The 19815-nt window shown below is 39.4% G+C and overlaps 2 protein-coding genes and 1 pseudogene across 2 annotated transcripts; all 3 read left to right on the forward strand.

The window, feature by feature from the left end:
* Positions 1–3695: 3695 nt before the first annotated feature.
* LOC139203025 (uncharacterized) lies at positions 3696–4983 on the forward strand (annotated as a pseudogene).
* Positions 4984–6719: 1736 nt separating this feature from the next.
* On the forward strand, positions 6720–13521 carry LOC139204919 (low choriolytic enzyme-like). Its single transcript, XM_070834950.1, has 10 exons — positions 6720–6807; positions 7303–7333; positions 7416–7481; positions 7723–7875; positions 9400–9517; positions 9663–9841; positions 10209–10290; positions 12208–12332; positions 12829–12892; positions 13321–13521. The coding sequence occupies exons 1-9, from the start codon at positions 6745–6747 to the stop codon at positions 12882–12884; spliced, it is 873 nt and encodes a 290-aa protein (XP_070691051.1). The 5' UTR covers positions 6720–6744; the 3' UTR covers positions 12885–12892; positions 13321–13521.
* A 591-nt stretch (positions 13522–14112) lies between these two features.
* LOC139204927 (hatching enzyme 1.2-like) lies at positions 14113–17466 on the forward strand. Its single transcript, XM_070834962.1, has 8 exons — positions 14113–14365; positions 14512–14599; positions 15113–15176; positions 15283–15438; positions 15839–15959; positions 16040–16218; positions 16911–16992; positions 17080–17466. The coding sequence occupies exons 2-8, from the start codon at positions 14522–14524 to the stop codon at positions 17204–17206; spliced, it is 807 nt and encodes a 268-aa protein (XP_070691063.1). The 5' UTR covers positions 14113–14365; positions 14512–14521; the 3' UTR covers positions 17207–17466.
* Positions 17467–19815: the final 2349 nt, after the last annotated feature.

A 19815-nucleotide genomic window follows, 5' to 3' on the forward strand; every position in this document is an offset into this window, starting at 1 on the left:
CTTAACATGGCGCCTTTATCTCACACACACAGTTTCCAACAGGCCACCGAGGGACAAAGCTAAGCTAACAGCACTTAGCTTCCTTTGTCTCCTGTGCCCCACACCCCAGGGGGTCTGGCCATCACCATTTGGGCTCTCTCCCCCACCTTTGTGGGCCCATCTCACATTCCTCAGCCTTATCACAAACACACACACACACACACTCTTCCTATTATTTGTTAGTTTAGTTATAGAGACCTAGTTAGATTGTTTGATTGATTTTGATTCTGTAACAGCAAATGTCTTTAATACCTACTCTGCTTCAGCTGTACTTGCAAACAAGTACAAGTCCTTCACCTTAATGCATAACAAATGGTGTCCCTGCGTTTTGTTCTGTTTTAATAAATGTTTTAATACCTGCTGTCTCCTTTAATGTTGTACAAGGTTGAACACTGCCAACCTCTACACTGTCAAGAACTCCAAAATCCTTCAGCTAGCTATCAATGTGGTAATTTTGGTAGTAATTATTAAATTAATTATAAAAACATAATTCCAAATTGATAGTTTAGTACTTTTATGAGACTAAATCAATTAAAACGGCTATCTTTTCCTCATTTTTCGAGGTGGTGCCCCAATCGAGGTGGACTTTATTCAAAGTTTCATTCATTTTAATAATTAATTATCTTTGATAATTATTAATTATTTCTGATAGCCAAATTGAACTTAACCACTTGTTGAATCACAACAATAGAATAGTTCCTTTATTGATCCTTCATAGGAAATTATTTTGTCACGGCAGCAGTACAGACAGACACCCCAGAGACACCAAACAACCACCACAAGACAACCAACACTGAAGGCACAAAAACAATAGTAAAAAAGGAAACAAAAATATATGAAAATATAAAATATGTGAAATATGTACAATCTAAAATAGAATAATATAACATACAATATAAAAAATAAAAAGAAATAGAGATAGAAATATCCATCCATCCATTTTCTATACCGCTTATCCGTCAGGGTCGCGGGGGGGAGCTGGAGCCTATCCCAGCTGACTTCGGGCGAGAGGCGGGGTACACCCTGGACTGGTCACAGGGCCACATACAGAGACAGAGACAGACAACCTTTCACTCTCACACTCACACCTACGGGCAATTTAGAGTTACCAATTAACCTAATGTGCATGTCTTTGGATTGTGGGAGGAAGCTGGAGTACCCGGAGAGAACCCACGCTAGCATGGGGAGAACATGCAAACTCCACACAGAAACACCCCGGGTTCAAACCGGGATTCGAACCCGGGACCTTCTTGCTGTGAGGCAACAGTGCTAACCACAGCACCACCATGCTGCCGAGATAGAAATATCTTGTACAAAAATAGAAACATCTTGTGTCTTTGTCTGTTTGCTACTGAGCAGGTGAAGTTAGCCTTTTGCAGCTAAAGATAGTTCCATCAGGAGTTAGTGCAGACACTAAAAGAGAGCAACCCATGATGCATAGTATATGTTTATTGTTCAATTGCATATTTTACTTAGTTCCACAAAGAAAAAAAACAATTATACCAAAATAAAGATGGGTACGAGACTAAAAAAGCACCTCAACCACAAGACCATCGGGATGTTATCATTTCCATACATGTAACTTCAGGATTTTAAATGTCTCACTGTGTGTTTGTGTGTGTGCACATGTGCATGGACACACTTTATTTTACATTACAGTAATAAGATGTAACAAGCCATACTTTTACAAATTAAAGTAAAAACGTCACAAATGAACACAACAAATACCTGTTTTCTGTAGCTCATTTTGCTCTATGGTTTATTTTTGTATCTATTGTTGTTCATATTCATGCTTTCTCTCAGCTAGATCATATAGAAGGATGTTTTCCATCACTGTTGTGGGGATGATGCACAACTATATGTTCCTCTCCAATCAAGTAACTCCAGAAATGTAAATGAGTTCCCTGACTGCCTCAGTGATACAAAATCTTGGTTGTTCAAAGAGGTCATACAGTGGGGCAAAAAAGTATTTAGTCAGCCACCAATTGTGCAAGTTCTCCCACTTAAAAAGATGAGGCCTGTAATTTTCATCATGATGGTACACTTCAACTATGAGAGACAGAATGAGAATATAAACCTATTTTATTCACTAAGTCGTTGTCAGCGGAAGTTTCCTTTCATCAACTGCACATCATCGGCATCAGAGAAGACACAACAGTAGCCTTTGTTACTTTGGTCCCAGCTCTCTGCAGGTCATTCACTAGGTCCCCCCATGTGGTTCTGGGATTTTTGCTCACTGTTCTTGTGATCATTTGATCTTGCGTGGAGCCCCAGATCGAGGGAGATTATCAGTGGTCTTGTATGTCTTCCATTTTCTAATAATTGCTCCCACAGTTAATTTCTTCACACCTAGCTGCTTACCTATTGCAGATTCAGTCTTCCCAGCCTGGTGCAGGTCTACAATTTTGTTTCTGGTGTCCTTTGACAGCTCTTTGGTCTTGGCCATAGTGGAGTTTGGAGTGTGACTGTTGTGGACAGGTATCTTTTATACTGATAACGAGTTCAAACAGGTGCCTTTAATACAGGTAACGAGTGGATGACAGAGGAGCCTCTTAAAGAAGAAGTTACAGGTCTGTGAGAGTCAGAAATCTTGCTTGTTTGTAGGTGACCAAATACTTATTTTACCGAGTAATTTACCAATTAATTCATTAAAAATCCTACAATGTGATTTCCTGGATTCTTTCCCCCCATTCTGTCTCTCATAGTTGAAGTGTACCTATGATGAAAATTACAGGCCTCTCTCATCTTTTTAAGTGGGAGAACTTGCACAATTGGTGGCTGACTAAATACTTTTTTGCCCCACTGTAAGTGCAAAATCACTTTGAAAACTAAAACTGGCTGGCTGTTCCCATATCCCAGCTGGTGACCAAAGGCTTTTGGGGTCAGACCCCCCAACGGTGGTACACCTATTTACATCAGACAGGCTTCATCATAAGCATCTTTTCAATTCCTTCTTGACTTTTTATCATTTCACTCTTTCCATATATATTATCCCCTAATGTTTCATGATCCCTGTGTTTTTATATGTTCCATTTTTGTCTGATATCCTCTGTCTGTATTGCTTTTATGTGTGCTGCAACCATGTTAGGAAAAAAAAAGTTTTATTTTATTTAGTTTTCATTTGCCAAAATTGTTATCATTATTACCTTGGTGGTAAAGTGCTGTCATTCACAGAAGAATATGGTGCTAGCCTATTTATCTTGCTTACCTAATATCAAGTAATAGATAATACCCATTACATTGAAAAATGCAGTAATGCAGTCTCTAGGGGGGCACAAGCCAGTGTCTTCCTTGTGCCGGTCCCAAGCCCGGAAAAATGAGTCAGGAAGGGCATCCGGCATAAAAAATGTGCCAAAGTCAATATGCGAATCAATTCTATGATTCCCATCTGTCAAGGTCTGGGTTAACAACTACCGCCATCAGTGCTGTTGACCTACATGGCGCTGGTGGATGTTGGGCTACTGTGTGTCGAAGAAGGAGAGGAGGAAGGCGTGTCCGTAGGCAGAGAGAGAAGAGGAAAGGCAAGAGTCTCGGACTGAGAGTAGGGACTTTGAATGTTGGGACTATGACAGGAAAAGCTAGAGGATAGAGATGGAAATGTACTGACAGGTGTTGGACGTGTGATAGGAAGATGGAAAGAGTACTTTGAAGAGTTGATGAATGAGGAAAACGAGAGAGAGCGAAAAGTAGAAGAGGTGACCGTTGTGGACGAGGAAGTAGCAAAGATTAGTAAGGGTGAAGTTAGGAGGACATTGAAAAGGATGAAGAGTGGAAAGGCAGTTGGTCCTGATGATATACCTGTGGATGTATGGAAGTGTCTAGGAGAGGTGTCGGTAGAGTTTTTGACCAGGTTGTTCAACAAGATCCTAGAGATTGAGCGGATGCCTGAGGAATGGAGGAGAAGTGTGCTGGTGCTGATATTTAAGAACAAGGGAGATGTGCAGAGTTGTGGCAGCTACATAGGAATAAAGTTGATGAGCCATACAATGAAGCTATTGGTACTGTATAAGGAAGTCTGGAGTGGCAGAGAAGTGTGTTAGAGTGGTACAGGACATGTATGAGTGCTGTAAGACAGTGGTGAGGTGTGCTGTAGGTGTGACAGAGAAGTTCAAGGTGGAGGTGGGACTGCATCAAGGATCAGCTCTGAGCCCCTTCTTGTTCGCTATGGTGATGGACAGGCTGACAGATGAGGTTAGACAGGAATCTCCATGGACGATGATGTTTGCAGATGACATTGTGATCTGTAGTGAGAGTAGGGAACAGGTGGAGGGAAATCTAGAGAGGTGGAGGTATGCCCTGGAAAGGAGAGGAATGAAGATTAGCTGAAGCAAGACAGAATACATGTGTGTGAATGAGAGGGATCCAAGTGGAACGGTGAGGTTACAGGGAGTAGAGATAAAGAAGGTGGAGGATTTTAAGTACTTAGGGTCAACAGTCCAGAGCAACGGAGAGTGTGGAAAAGAGGTGAAGAAGCGTGTGCAAGCAGGTTGGAACGGGTGGAGAAAAGCGTCAGGTGTGACGTGCGATAAAAGAGTATCAGCAAGAATGAAAGGAAAGGTGTAGAAGACGGTGGTGAGAGCAGTGATGTTGTCTGGTTTAGAGACAGTGGCACTGAGGAAAAGGCAGGAGGCAGAGCTGGAGGTCGCAGAGATGAAAATGCTGAGGTTCTCTTTGGATAGGATCAGGAATGAGTACATCAGAGGGACAGAGCATGTTAGATGTTTTGGAGATGAAGCCAGAGAGGCCAGACTGAGATGGTTTGGACATGTACAGAGGAGGGATAGTGAATATATCAGTAGAAGGATGCTGAGGTTAGAACTGTCAGGCAGGAGGCCTAGAGGAAGACCAAAGAGGAGATTTATGGATGTAGTGAAAGAGGACATGAAGTTAGTTGGTGTGAGAGAAGAGGATGCGGAGGATAGGATTAGATGGAGGCTGTGGTGACCCCTGAGGGGAATAGCTGAAAGGAGAAGAAGAACAACAACATTGAAAAATGCAGTATTTGTAATTAAAATAACTGTTGCTGGTTAGCCAAGCCCACAGATTTATGATTTTGCTGCTTTAATCGGAGCTCAGACCCTTCCTTATGGAAGCTCAGTTCCCATAGGCTCCCGCAAAACTGGAACTTTGAACCAAACATATTTGAACAAAACATGAGCTACTCTTACATCAATGCACATGTTATAAGACAAAGCCACATTACCTCTTTTTAGAAATAATCTCCTCCTTCTTTTGTGTCCAGCAGACACAAAAGCTCAATGTACATACGTCTGGTTTCTATTGTAGAACTGAAATAATTAATTGTTTAAATATTTATTAACATTCTTTAATACATTTTGTATGCATCTTTCAATGATTTTAATGTAGTTCATAAATATTTTGAAACATGATAATTTTATGTATATGAATCACTTCTTTTTGATTAATGTAAACAAAGTGATGTATGTGATTGTTTGCATTGCATTTGCACAACTGTATAATTTATTGGATAACAACAAATATCTTTAAATTTGTTTTACAAATGACATAGTGATCTCTATGTGGAAAGATAAGTCAGATTACAAGTGGAAATACATTTTGAATAAAAAATTCACGTTATCAAATAAATGATTTTGGTTTCTAACAGTTAAAACTCAATGCAAAGTGCATCTTAATGCAATGAGATCTGTGTGCTGTGCTCAGTCATGGTTCCTGTTTTTGCTCGACATTGCAAGACTGTGTGTGCAAACCAAACACATGTTGCAACTGTGACTACAATTTGGAGAAGTTATTTAAACACAGGATTTTGTAACGTGGTACCTCTGATTTGAACCACAGACTAGTTGTGTAAATGTGCAAGCCTTAATGCAATAACATGAAGATGTATTTCTTTTTAATGTTAACATTTTGCTTCAGTTGTATGAGATACAACCTTGCTGTCATTTTCTGTAATCACATGCTTTGTTTATATTGTCAGCCAGTTCAAATTTTGTTGGTGTCGGTCAAAGAATTGGTAATGAAGATAATATCTTGTTTAGAAATAGACTATAATCTATGTGAAATCTAATTAATTGTGCGGCTGTTCAGTGTTTGACTCTTGCTGACATCGTATGTGTATGTACATTCAATTCTGTTTATGTATGATGTCTTTAGCATCTACCCATTTCCCATTTAGAGCAGGTCGTCCACCAATCCAATGATCAACAGTTAAATCTCTAGTCTGCACGCTGAAGTGTCATTGAGCAAGACACTGCACCCCAAATTGCTCCCCAAGTGTAAATGTGTGTGGATGAACAGTTTCCTCCTCAATTAAATTCCTCCTGTGTGAATGGGTGAATGTAAATGTAGTGGTTCAGTGCTTTGAATGGTCAAAAAGACCAGAAATCGTTAACTTTGTACATTAAAGGTGATTTTCATGTTGGAGTAAGATTAATGTTTTGGCCTTTTCACTGATCAATTTAATCTTGTCTTGTTTATCCTTGACACTGGAATGTGAAGTGTAGCCCTGCCTAGGAACAAACAGCAGAAAACACATCTTACACAAACCACAAGCCGTTTTAAGTAATAACTGCAACTTTCAATTCAGCTGAATTTGTCAATAAGAGTTCGGTGAGCAGTATGCCATATAAGGAGTAAAGTTAGTTGGCTTTCCCAGCTATATAAGTTCAAACACTTCTGCTTCCCCATCCATTGTCTTGCTCCATCGCAGCTCTCCTAAAACCTGCCATGATGCTCCTGGCTGCTGTGTTCAGTGTCCTCTTCTGCTCTGTACACAGTTTTACTATACAGGTAAGTATCAGCATTACAAATATATGGACACAGTTCACCTGTCTTTAATCAAATTAATACAACACTATATCTATTTCAAATGAAATGCAATCAACGGGATAAAATTTCGTTTTTCTTCAGTAAGATACAACACTGTGAGAGGATGTATTTTATTTTACGTAAAGGATAATGTTTTTTTATTGACTAATTGCTCAACTTACATGGGAACTTTTTGCTTCATTGTGAGGAAATTGACATGGAAACTGTTTCTTAACAAAGATAATTTGGTAAATAGCAAAAAGCAAAATGTGATTTTGCCTTTCATTTTATACTTAAGATTTTAGATTGTATTGCATTCTGATCCAATGCATGTAAGTTTTCTCCACCTTGAAAGATGTACATTCAATTCAACTATCTCTGGATTTGCATGTCCCACAGCGGTCTCATCTTTATTTCGGAATGGGCCGCTGTGGCTCCTTTAACTGTATTTAACTGTTTTACTCTGTCTTCTCACAGGCATCTTTGGAAAACAGTGATGAGTACTCTGGTAAGACATGGACATACATCTGAAACATACATAGTCTTACATCATGTGACTGATACATGAACAAACTGTTTGTACTCCACAGGTAACACCATTGAGGAGGATGAGTTAAGTGTCTCTACGCTGTTAGAGAAGGCCAACGCTAATGTTGGTATGTTCATCTCCATGTCAACTGCTTTTTTTGATCTGTTATTATTCTACTATCAAATGAACAGTTACTGACAGACAGAATCCAACAAAAACATTCACTAAAACTGGAGAAATGGGGGGGTAGAAACAGTGGGCCTACATACTTGAATGTGTGCAGCAATGTGTACATCGGTGTGGAATTATCAACCTGCCCATAACACACAAGGATAAATACCTTTGACTGACCTCATGTCATTTTGCAGGAAAGAACTTAAATGATCCTCTAGTGATGTTTGGCGACATAGCGATGCCAACAGGTCTAGAGAATGCTGATCCCTGCACAGCACGAGGCTGCCTGTGGCCTAAAGCTGCTGATGGAAACGTGTACGTTCCCTACCGCATCACTAACCAGTACTGTGAGTAAATCTAATTTACCAATGTCACACGCACATTTAACAGGTGTGCCTCCCCTCCTGCTGTGTTGAATCTGGCTGGATGCATGTCCTTTAAGCCCTGTATGATCTGTGGTGTGCTGTGCTGAATGAAGGAAATACCCAGACCACAACGACTGCTGGTTTCTCTTTTAATGGAGACTGTGTTATGGTGGCTCATTACAAATAATAGAAAATTAAAAAAATTAAAAATAAATAAATCATTGAAAATTGAAAATTGAAAATGCTCTGTAACACGCAGTCTCTTCCATCTACATGGGTCATCAAATTCCTTCTCTCAGTTAGCGCAGTGCAGACTGAGCTATTCATTTACTCTTTGCATATAGTACATGACTAGTATACAATAGCTCGTATTAACAGAAAAAGTGTTTCGGAAATCAACATGAAAATTAATTTGATTACATATTGCATGCTAAACATGCTAAAACATAGTGAACAGACAGAATACACATACCTGTACAAGTCAATTAAAAAATAGAAATGCTAAACATGTTACATGCAGTTTCTCCCATACAGGAAGGTCATTAAATCCCTGTTAACAGATAAACACAGTCTATAGTAGTATACAGTATAGTACAGTACAGTACAGTACAGTACAGTACAGTATAGTATGGTATAGTTTCACTGTAGACAGACTGTAGACACTAGGAAACATGTCTACTATAAACTTGCAGAAGTGCATTTACTGAGTTTATAGTGGAATGACACAGCTGCGTGCTCACAATGAATCTTAAGTCTAACATTTATAATTGCATTCGGCTGTATTTGCATCATCTGTAAAACAAAATAAATGTTCAACGGAAACCAGAAAAATAATCTATGCCTCCTCTCAGTTAGCACAGTGCAGACTGAGAGTGCTGCTGCATTGACGTTATAAAAGCAGTGACCTTTTAAAGTGACAGTACAGGTGTTAAAACTTCACTTTGAACAGGTTACAAAACAAATCTAAACAAAATCAAGGTTCTTTAGTAGGATTTAGAGAAGTTTTAAACATAAAAATAAAAATCATTTCAACCTTGTTACTCACTCTGGAATGTTAGTAGCAGTGTTAGACTAGTACTAGAAGTAGTAGTAGTGGTGTGAGAAGTTCTAGTAGTAGCAGTATTAGCGATACCGCTAATACTGATGAAGTAGTACTATTAGTTGTAGATCTAGTAGTCACATTTTATTATATATAAATATATGTATTTTATTATATATATATACCCAAAAACCATACACCTGAATTATAAAAACCATATTGTAAATTAAAGGGAAATCACATCACATCTGCTACTTGAGACACAAATTCTGATACGGCATTTTATTTGGTTTCTAATTAGGCTATAATTTTATACCAAATTATAGTGTCTATATAGAGCACTAAGGTGTTTAGGCCGTTTCCTAATTTAAGAAGATATGACAGATATGACCGCTGACAATGATGTCAGAAGATGAAAGCATTAAAAAACTCATGAAAGTGAAAATAAATGTGTTCTTACTGTCAAGCCGGAAGAGAGAGAAACACAATCATCCGAGGTCTGAGATCATTTGCTGACTCCACCTGCATCCGTTTCACACCCTTGAGTTGTCAGAGGGACTTTGTGGACATCCAGTCTCGCTCAGGGTACAGACCACACACTCAACAGAACACATATGCATGCATGAGTGCTCTCATACACCCTATGTACATGTTTTTTTCACACAGAAATGGTGCATCTTAAAGGGCTACAGAAGCTTTTCTGTGTGGTACTTTTATTCACTGCTTTCAGGTGTTTCTCATTCGTCGGGCGTCGTGGTGGAGGCCAGATTGTGTCTCTTAGTCGCCAGGGCTGTGTTTTCCAGCAGGTCATCCAACATGAGCTGCTCCACGCCCTGGGCTTCAACCATGAACAGACCCGGTCTGACAGGGATATGCATGTTCGTATCCAGCTTCAGAACGTCATTCGTGGTGGGTTACAGACAGCCTTGGTCAACAATTTGAAAAGATTGAATTGAAAATTGAAAAAAATTTGATATAGATGGATCATTAATAATGATAAGATTTAACCAGCCAATTTTGCGTATGGTCCTGAATAATACTATAATACAAATAGATAAATATAAATACAACTTGACTTTATCATATAATTTCAGCAGATACTACTGTGATGTGCTTATCATGACCTCCAGAATGACCAACCATATGTTTAGAAATAGTGATATACATTAGTGCCTGCAGATAAAACTGTCTAGCCATTGTGACTGCTAAACTGTGATAAAATACAAACATGTATTAAACACAGACAACATGTGACTGGGCTGTTGATCTCCTGCAGGAATGGAGCACAATTTCTTTAAGATCCAAACTAGGAACCTTGGCACTCCCTATGACTACAATTCTGTTATGCACTATGGAAGGTAGCGTCCCAGTTCACTCACTGAACTTAAATTAATATACAACAATGCAATCATGTAAAAACACAAGAAAGCATCTAAAAGGACAGGTTCACATCAGGTCTATCTTAAAACAACACTCATTAAAACACCCAAGTGTATATTGATAGTTACTGAAAACATTGCTTCCTAATCAGTTCCAATGAAAGAAGCAAAATCCACAGTGTTGTGTGCACAGATGTATTCTAAAGCTCAGCTAACACCCAAAAGAAGTTTGAGCAGTCAGAGTTAGGCTGAATGAAGAGAAGGAACAGCTGTTTCAGTGTAAATATGCCTTTGTGAATATTGTTTTAAGACAGACTTAGAAATGTGAACTTGTCCTTTACGTGTCTGCTAAAACCATTTTATCCTGGTAAGAGCTCCAGACTAACTTTTTTCACTAGTAGTAATGGTAATTGCTGCCTGCAACTCTACACACACACTCTAGTGTTGTCACAATACAAATTATAATTAGCAATATGACTTTGATATGATACCTGTCTAAATATCTCAATACTTCCCATGACACAATTTCTGAAAACTTCGGGAAAAGAAATAGTTTGGATGACAAAAAAGGCAAAAAGTGAGACCCTGTTCTCACTAATAGTTATTCTAACATCTAATTTTACAAAGAAGAAGACCAGACAATGCACTCAAAGGCAGTCTATTGAGTCATTTGTTAGTGCACTACATTAGAGTGCAGGCTACAGTATCCATGGTTTGCGCTTCATTACACCTAAGTGCTGGACTCACAGGTAATGTCATTTATGTGTACTATTTTCAATATTGGAGTTTATGTGTTGTTAAGGCATGTAGTAATCTTATGTCCTATGTACTTGAGCTTGGGATTTCTTTGATAGTTAGCCTTACATTTGCAATCAGATGTCACTTGAATAATTATGAAACATGAAGTGTGTTTTGCAACATAAATAACAAACTGTAAGTTTGCCGCTTCATGATGATAAAGCTCAAACAGACTGATTACAAATTACTCATTATACCTCCTTGTGCAGGTCTTCGCTCTATTATGACATTTATTAATAAAAGAATAAATTATTGACAAGATTGGGATTTTTGTATGTCATAGTTTACTCTGTGTGAAATATGACATGGACAGTGGATGGTTGGTTGGAGCACTTGTACTTTCAGCCATGTCTCTCATTCTGTCAGCATGAAAGCTACACTGTGCCTGCAGGGAGTGGAAGTCACAGTGGCTAAAATACTCTCATTTAAACCCTGCCATTGTTAAAGTATCTGTAGAATACTAAGGGATATAGTATCGATTATAGCAGCAGGGTACCACAATACCTCACTGGTTATGCTGTGCAACACCACCATGTTCACACACCTACGCTCATTCCCTCCTGGTGTTTTACATGATATACAATGAAGAAAAAACACGAGGGGCCATATTTGCTAGTCACACTGGAGCACTGTCTCCAAACATGATCACAAAATGTGAATAAATAGTTGCAGTCTGGAGCCCTGCTAGTTTTCACAGTGAATCTGTTATTACTGCTCCACTGCTGAGTTGACAAACTTTTGCTATTTACTGTACATTTTCTTCCATTTAAATATTTCATCATATTTCGGCAAACATGTTACTTACATGTTACATGTTCACCAGCTAGTCTCTGACTGTGTCTCTCTGCTGTTCGCTGTAGAGAAGGATGATGTTTCTATGTAACTGTTGGATGTGTAAAAAAAAAAAAAAAAGCAGCTGTTTGCTAACATGTCAGCCATAGCAATTCCATAAGGTGACAATAAGATTTCATCTTTTTAATCTGTTGTTAAGTTGTTCTTCCAAAACATTAGTAAAGCAGCTTTAAACCTACAGACTGTTCAGCTCCGTGGTATTATTCATGTTAAGGCTTTGATCACTACTGTGTATTTGCACCATAGGTTTGCCTTCTCTAGGAACCAGGAGCCAACCATTGTTCCCATCCCCGACAACAATGTAGCCATTGGCCGGGCCACACAGATGAGTCCTACAGACATCCTTCGGGTGAACCTTCTTTATCGCTGTAGTACGTACTTTTTTACCCATGTAGCCCTCTACTCACCTTAAACAATTAATATAACTTGAGGAGGCCATGGCTCAGAGTAGAGTGGGTCGTCCATCAATTAGAAAATCGATGTTTCAATCCCCAGGTACTCCAGTCTGCATGCCCTTGGCCAAGGCACTATCTCCCAACTTGCTCCTGAAACATAGCTTCAGTTTGTGAATGTGTATGAAAGAATAGTCTCCTCCAACTTAGATTCCTCCTTGTATGAATGATACAAGGAAGTACATGAAGTGAGAATGGGTGCGTGTATATGCAGTGTGTAAAACGCTTTCAGTGGCCGAAATGACAGGGAAGGTGCTGTACAAGTACAAATCATTTACTTTGTTTGTTTCTGTGTCTATCTACTTTCTTCTGAGCTAGCTGCATTTGAATGAAACATATATGTACACGTATATTGTATCAATGCCATGAAGAACTCAAGCAGCTTTTACAGGCCTTGCTGTATTTTTGAATTCAGATTCAACTTCCTCCAAACCTGACCTGGAACCTGTGCAAAGGAACCATTTCCTCTAGAAATGAAAGTAAGTGCAATGTGGCTCTTGATGTTTTTTCTAAATTGTTATGTAGACATCGCAACTTGAGTAGCTACCTGAGTTGCTATGTGTGCATCATAATCCAAAATGAATATAATATTAGTTATTATATTTAAACTTAGTTTTGAGATGGAAGTTTCCACCTTTTTACATTTTTTTCATAACTTTTGTTGTTTTTCTTGTCTTTGTAAGGTAGTGATAGATACAGACAGGATGATTGCTTCTGTTAGTTAGTTCCTCTCTGTGGTGGATAGAATGACATTTTATTTTTAAAAAAGCGAGAGAGGGGCACAGCACTAAACCACCATCTCAACCACAAGACCATCAGGGGATGGTAAAATCCAGACCTTTAACATAAAGACCTTAAATGTCTCACTGTGTATATATTTTTTACATATTCCCTCTTGTTTGAACAGGAAATCAACATGAAATGGAGCAGATGGATGCAATGTTTTGTCTACGAAGAAATGCCTTTTGTGCTTCATGAATGTGCTTTAATGAAGACTTGCTTTTGCTGTCCTAATGAGAAATGAAAAGTGTCCAGTGATATCGTCACAAATTCACTTAAATTAATAGCTGCTTACTAATGATGAATAAAAATGAATACTTACTCTTAACATCAAGTCAGCCTGTTTCTGCTTGTTACTGCCAGTACACAAAAGACACACAAAAGATTGAACTTGTAGAAAACGATCAGAAAACAAGGTGAATATTCATAAGGAAGCAGAACTCTATATGTGAATCTATGCAGGTGATCAGCAATATTTTACACTGCATGTCATATTCACTTTGGCTGTCACAAAAAGGTAAAGGTGCTTGAGAAACACACGCAGGTGATCAAACTTAGTACATATTGTTCTGGAGTTGATAAGGCTTTTGCTGGCCTTGTTTTGAAGGAGCAGAGTCAACAAACAATATGTCCACTCACAAACACACCTGTTGGAAGGAGTCACTTTTTAATTTAAAGATATATCTTTTGAAATGTGAGAAGAGGAGTTGATTCAACCTTATGTCAGTTTGTCGTCATTTTGTAACTGATTGTAAAGGGCTCCTTTTATTTTTTCATCCTGTGTGTCAATACTGTGTTCAAATGAGATAAATAAATGACATAACTGTAGCTATGTAATGTAGAAAAACAGCTGAGATCAACTGCACAATTAATTTAACTGACCATTCATCACACTTAGCAACCATGAAACCAGCCCATGGAAGCAGATAATCACAACAAATCAGTCACTATAGTGACAGTATTGTACAGTATGTAGTAGTGAAGTAGTGTACAATTGTGAATGCACCAGGTGTCCTTTTCCCCCAAACACAGTGGTATGGAGGTGTTTCTGTCTGTACATTATGTAACTGATAAGCCTATGACTTCCATATTTGGGCTGACAGATGCTGTTAAGCACGTATAAAAACCTGGAGTGAAACCTCAGCTGTACAAGTCCACACAGAGGATCTAAGGTGGGTTCACAATGTAAAGGAGGAGAGTGCACTTGAAGTGGAGAAGGAAAAGTGTTCCAATGCATGGAAATGTAGCTGTGTGTTTCTTGGTTCAAACACTATATCATTCCTCTGAGTGGAAACTGATTCCTGTCTGTATCCTGCAGGTTAGCTGGAATGGCTCGCATGTCTGTTTTCAGGTTCTCAGCTCTGGCTCTGCTGCTGCTGTCTGCCTACTGCTGGGCAGACAGTGAGGTGGGATGCTCACAGGGCCCCTTACACCGTAGCATTAATGTTACTACATGACCTCAAACATTCAGATAAACTGTATTATGAGCAGCCGTGACTTGATGAGTTTTTATTCATTGATAATTGTCATAATTGTGGCACACACCAGTCCTTTAACAAGAAATAGCTCTTTTATTTCAGTTTACAAGTTCAGTCTAGTTGTAGCTATGAACTCCTTAACACTGTAGGTTCAGTGATGCTCTAGTTGGGAGTCTTAATCTGTTCTCTTTGTAACTTGGACAGTTTCCATGTAAACATGCCATTTTCAGACAAGGTACTTGGTTATTTGGCTTAAAGAAATCGGTGATTTTTTGGCTGTAATTTAGAGTCATATGGTTTATCTATTTCTAATATTTGTGTTTTTTTCCCCCTGATCCTACGCTGAACCTACAGGCAGGTATGTCATTTATTCTACTGATCAGAGTGATTGTACTGGCATGCACAGTCTTATACAAAGTCTGTTGTTGTTGATGTCCCTGAGCAGAGGAGGACTCAGGGGAGCTTTCTGTCTCTGAACTTCTGGAGAAAGCCAACAGTAATCTGAGTGAGTGTGAGCTGCAGCAGTGACCATAAACCTCATGACCGTCTCCTTTTCATCTTCTGCTTGCGGCAGTTCAACAGGTTTTAAATACCTTTGTAATGTGTTTCAGTTCATTCCCATGATGATCCCATCCTGACTGGAGGAGACATTGCCATTGACAGCGAGTCTGAGAAAAACGCTGACCCCTGCACCAGCAGAGGCTGCATGTGGGGCAAGTGGACTGATGGGAAGGTCTACATTCCGTATTACATTGCCAGTCATTTCTGTAAGTGAAACATGCACATTCTTTATACAGTAAGTAGAGTGAGACTGAGCAGAGACCTAAATGTTCATATACCACAATCAAACAGACAGGGAGTGTTTGCTGCTTGCTGGTAATAGTCAACTCACTATCAGCAGTCCGGTCCCCTGGAGTCATGAAATCAATGACCAAACATTAAAAAACTGATGTACAACAAGGACTTATTTGTTCCTCAGTAGCAAAACACACAAGCTCAACTGAAGTCACTAAACCCTTTTAGGGCTGACTGGCCATAAATGAACATGAAATATAATATCATCCCCACTTTTTTAAACTTCCAGAAATGAAAGCTATCATATATCATATCATATCTGTGCTGATAAAAAAGCTAAATGTTGTTTGATTGACATCATCATCTTGCCAGCCTCTCGTGAGAAGGCCATCATCACCCGTGGATTGGAGTCCTTCTCTTCCTTCTCCTGCATCCGCTTCAGGCCCAGCAGAAGCAGCGACCGTGACTGGCTGAGCATTGAGTCCAAGAATGGGTATGAAACAGATATTAATGAAGAGTTGAGATCTACTCTCACACTTCAGTGTTTTTCAACTCATCTCTGATCCCATCCAGGTGTTACTCCTACGTCGGCCGTAGTGGTGGTAAGCAGGTGGTGTCTCTGGCCCGTAGTGGATGTCTTTACCATGGCACCGTCCAGCATGAGCTGCTCCACGCTCTGGGATTCAACCATGAACAGACTCGCTCTGACAGGGACAACCACATCAGAGTCCAGCTACAAAATGTTCAGTCTGGTAATACTGCTGTTTATTATTCACAGAGAGAGAGCCAGTGCAGTGCTGACAAGTACAGACTGGTTTCCCCTGAAAAGCTATGCATGCTTAATTCTTTATTTCATGGCAAAATTCTACAAACAAATACACTGATAAATATAAATAATGGTAAATATAATTGTTTTGGCGTTTAGCTCAAAGTCGTCTCATAGATCTTCTTTTTTAGCTAATATTTATGTACTTTAACCTAAGTACAGTTAACAGTTTTTAATAGTAGGTCTGCTGGAGTATTTTAATACAGTGCTATTGTGGTGTACTTCATCCTTGTCATGGGAATGGGATCCATTGTTACAGCAAAAAAGCAGAAAAAAATGGTGAAACTGTTTATATTATTGTTAAAAGTCTTGTCATAAGTTCCACAAAAAACAGAAATACACATTGGGTGAAACAAAGAGCTCTCTTTTGTTGTCTCCATAGTGCCTCCAAGTGGACAGAAAGAGTGTTGACATCACACTGTGACGTGTGGGGAGCCCATTTTTGAAGGGATTCCAACAATCACTGATCTTACATGGGACAGAAGCTCATTGTGTGACTGCAGTTTCTTGAATATAAAACCATCAGTGCCAAACCAGGGAGCTCATCAGGCTCTTTGTCCTTTATGTCCAAAGTGAATTAAAACCAAACAAATGTTAAATTTAGTTTTGATTTTTCAGGAATGGAGCACAACTTCAGGAAGATTGCCACCCTCAACCAGGGCACGTCCTACGATTACAACTCTGTCATGCAGTACCACAAGTGAGAACAACTGGCTTCACCTCAGCCCTGCTGTAGGACATCATTGTGTCAGGACGTTCAGTCTAACTGCTCTTTGTCCTGTTGTAGGTATGCCTTCTCCAAGAACAACAAGCCCACCATGGTCCCCATCCCTAACTCCAATGTGTCTTTCGGCAACGCTAAGGAGATGAGTCGCAATGACATCGCCAGGCTCAACACGCTCTACAAGTGCTGAATGAGTGTCCTTATGTGCACATTGTAAATGTGTACAGTAACCCAGGCCTTCATGTTGTAGTCAACATTCTGTTATTACATTCAGGTTTGACGTAATCCATCTCTTTACTGCTCACTGTTACAGAGGAAGCCTGTTTAGATTCGCTGACAGGCTGGAGGGAAGCTTTGCACTCAACAGCACAACAGTCAATCATCAAACAATAAAGTTACTCTGACTGAAACAAAGCACTCCCTTTTCATTCCCTCATCAGCTTATTTGTGTAGTACTCTCTTGGTCTCTTTTTGGTTATCTTTTAGTTCAAAATAGTTAAAGCATACAAATATGTATATCTTTAGAGAATTCACATTTTGACAGGGGCTATTTGCACTCACTGTGTCAGTAGCGATATTTCCATCCAAGGCTAATATGGCAATTTACACCCTGGTGTATGCTGGAAAGAGTATATTTTATATTTAATGTATCCTACCTTCTATTTGACTTATTATTTCATCCCAAACCACAGTCTTTTCATAAACCTAACCAAGTGGTTTTTGGTGCGTAAACATAATTAAACTGTGACTGAAAAACGCAAATAATAAAAGAAATCTAAAATTTGTAAGCTGGTCCTATATCACATCCTACATCAGTCACCTCATCCATCTCCAGCTATGGAATTTTTTTCCACCTTTTCCACCTGGACTTGGTGTTGTTATGCTCAGTACTCTGTAGCACCAATAAATGTTGGGGTTTCTGAGGCAATTTGGTTATCAAAAATAATTAATAATTCACTTTTGTATAATATTAAAGAAGACAGCTTGTGTATTAAAACATTTATTAAAACATGAAAAAATCAATGTACAAACAATCTAACTAAGTGACTGTGACTAGCTAACAAACAACAGGGAGTTTGTGTGTGAGGAAGTGTGTATGTGTGAATATGCAAAGGAATGTAAGATGAAGCACTACAAAAAGGGTGGGAGAACCAAATGGTGACTCCGTGCTACTGCCATGGTACAGGCCACACTGAGGCTGGAGCTGGAGGAGTAAGCTGCAGGCCTGGAACTGGACTCTCAGGGGTCCCAGTGAGATGAGGTGCAGTGCCGAACTAGTCTCCAGCTGAGCCCAAGGTGAAACAGAGCTGGATCCTCTGGGGCACTACCATGCACCTCCAACATATACTACCAAATTTTCAGATAAGAAAAAACTGCCTAAAATATGTGCATAGTTGTCAAGAGGGTTTGAAAGAGTTTAATGAGCCTTAGATGTAAGAGAATTATTTCAACCCACCATAATATTGTTGTAAAGCAGGGGTGTCAAACTCAATCAAAGAAAGGGCCAAAATTTAAAACACGGTCTAAGTCGCGGGCCAAACGGGCTCAACATTTAGTGAAGACTCTAATAGTGACTCTTTCATTATAGTATATAATCTAATCTAATAATAATAATAATAATAATATATATATATAATATCCAGAAATATGAATGTAAACAGCCAAACTTCAACAACTTTTCCTCAATAAAATAAATAGAATTTTAAATATTTTTTTCTTTTTTTTTATCCTCATGTTTTGTCTCATAGTGTCGTCTTATATTTATATTCTTTAATTATGGCCACATCAGCTCCACAAACAAGACACACAGGTTCACCTCCGATATCGACAAAACTCTGACCCCCACCTGCTTTGAAAGTCTCTGTTTTCAAAGTCCACTTTTCGTTTAGCCATTTATTTTGGGGGGGCTAGCTTAATGGCACGTTTCCACTAGTACCTACTCCGAGAGCTGAGTAGGTACAAGTGGAAACGCGCCATAAATGTCGCTATAACAGCGCTGATCGATGCATTGATCCGCTGATCGGTGTGTCATTATACCTGCGGGAGGAGGGGCTGCTACATGGGTCCTGACTAGCGCGGCAGCTGTTCAGTGCATTGTGGGATTTGTAGTATTAGAGGTTGGAGTGCTGTTTACCATTCTTAATAGTCACATGAAATTATCTCGTGGGCCGTATATACACTATATTGCCAAAAGTATTGGCTCACCTGCCTTGACTCGCATATGAACTTAAGTGACATCCCATTCTTAATCCATAGGGTTTAATATGACATTGGTCCACCCTTTGCAGCTATAACAACTTCAACTCTTCTGGGAAGACTTTCCACAAGGTTTAGGAGTGTTTATGGGAATTTTTGACCATTCCTCCAGAAGCACATTTGTGAGGTCACACACTGATGTTGGACAAGAAGGCCTGGCTCTCAGTCTCCACTCTAATTCATCCCAAAGGTGTTCTATCGGGTTGAGGTCAGGACTCTGTGCAGGCCAGTCAAGTTCATCCACACCAAACTTTCTCATCCATGTCTTTATGGACCTTGCTCATGTTGAACAGGAAGGGGCCATCGTCAAAACTGTTCCCACAAAGTTGGGAGCATGGAATTGTCCAAAATGTCTTGGTATGCTGAAGCATTCAGAGTTCCTTTCACTGGAACTAAGGGGCCAAGCCCAGCTCCCGAAAAAAACAATCCCACACCATAATCCCCCCTCCACCAAACTTTACACTTGGCACAATGCAGTCAGACAAGTACCGTTCTCCTGGCAACCGCCAAACCCAGACTCGTCCATCAGATCGCCAGATGGTG

Source organism: Pempheris klunzingeri, chromosome 1, assembly GCF_042242105.1.
Source record: "Pempheris klunzingeri isolate RE-2024b chromosome 1, fPemKlu1.hap1, whole genome shotgun sequence".
Lineage (NCBI taxonomy): Eukaryota > Metazoa > Chordata > Actinopteri > Acropomatiformes > Pempheridae > Pempheris > Pempheris klunzingeri.

Bases quoted from the DNA above. Each gene is read 5' to 3' on its own strand.
- LOC139204919 (XM_070834950.1), top strand. From the start codon at position 6,745: ATGATGCTCCTGGCTGCTGTGTTCAGTGTCCTCTTCTGCTCTGTACAC. The intron at 7,334-7,415 runs GTAAGACATGGA...TGTACTCCACAG, and splicing joins AAACAGTGATGAGTACTCTG to GTAACACCATTGAGGAGGAT. The intron at 9,842-10,208 runs GTGGGTTACAGA...GATCTCCTGCAG, and splicing joins GCTTCAGAACGTCATTCGTG to GAATGGAGCACAATTTCTTT.
- LOC139204927 (XM_070834962.1), top strand. From the start codon at position 14,522: ATGGCTCGCATGTCTGTTTTCAGGTTCTCAGCTCTGGCTCTGCTGCTG. The intron at 15,177-15,282 runs GTGAGTGTGAGC...AATGTGTTTCAG, and splicing joins GAAAGCCAACAGTAATCTGA to TTCATTCCCATGATGATCCC. The intron at 16,219-16,910 runs GTAATACTGCTG...TTGATTTTTCAG, and splicing joins GCTACAAAATGTTCAGTCTG to GAATGGAGCACAACTTCAGG.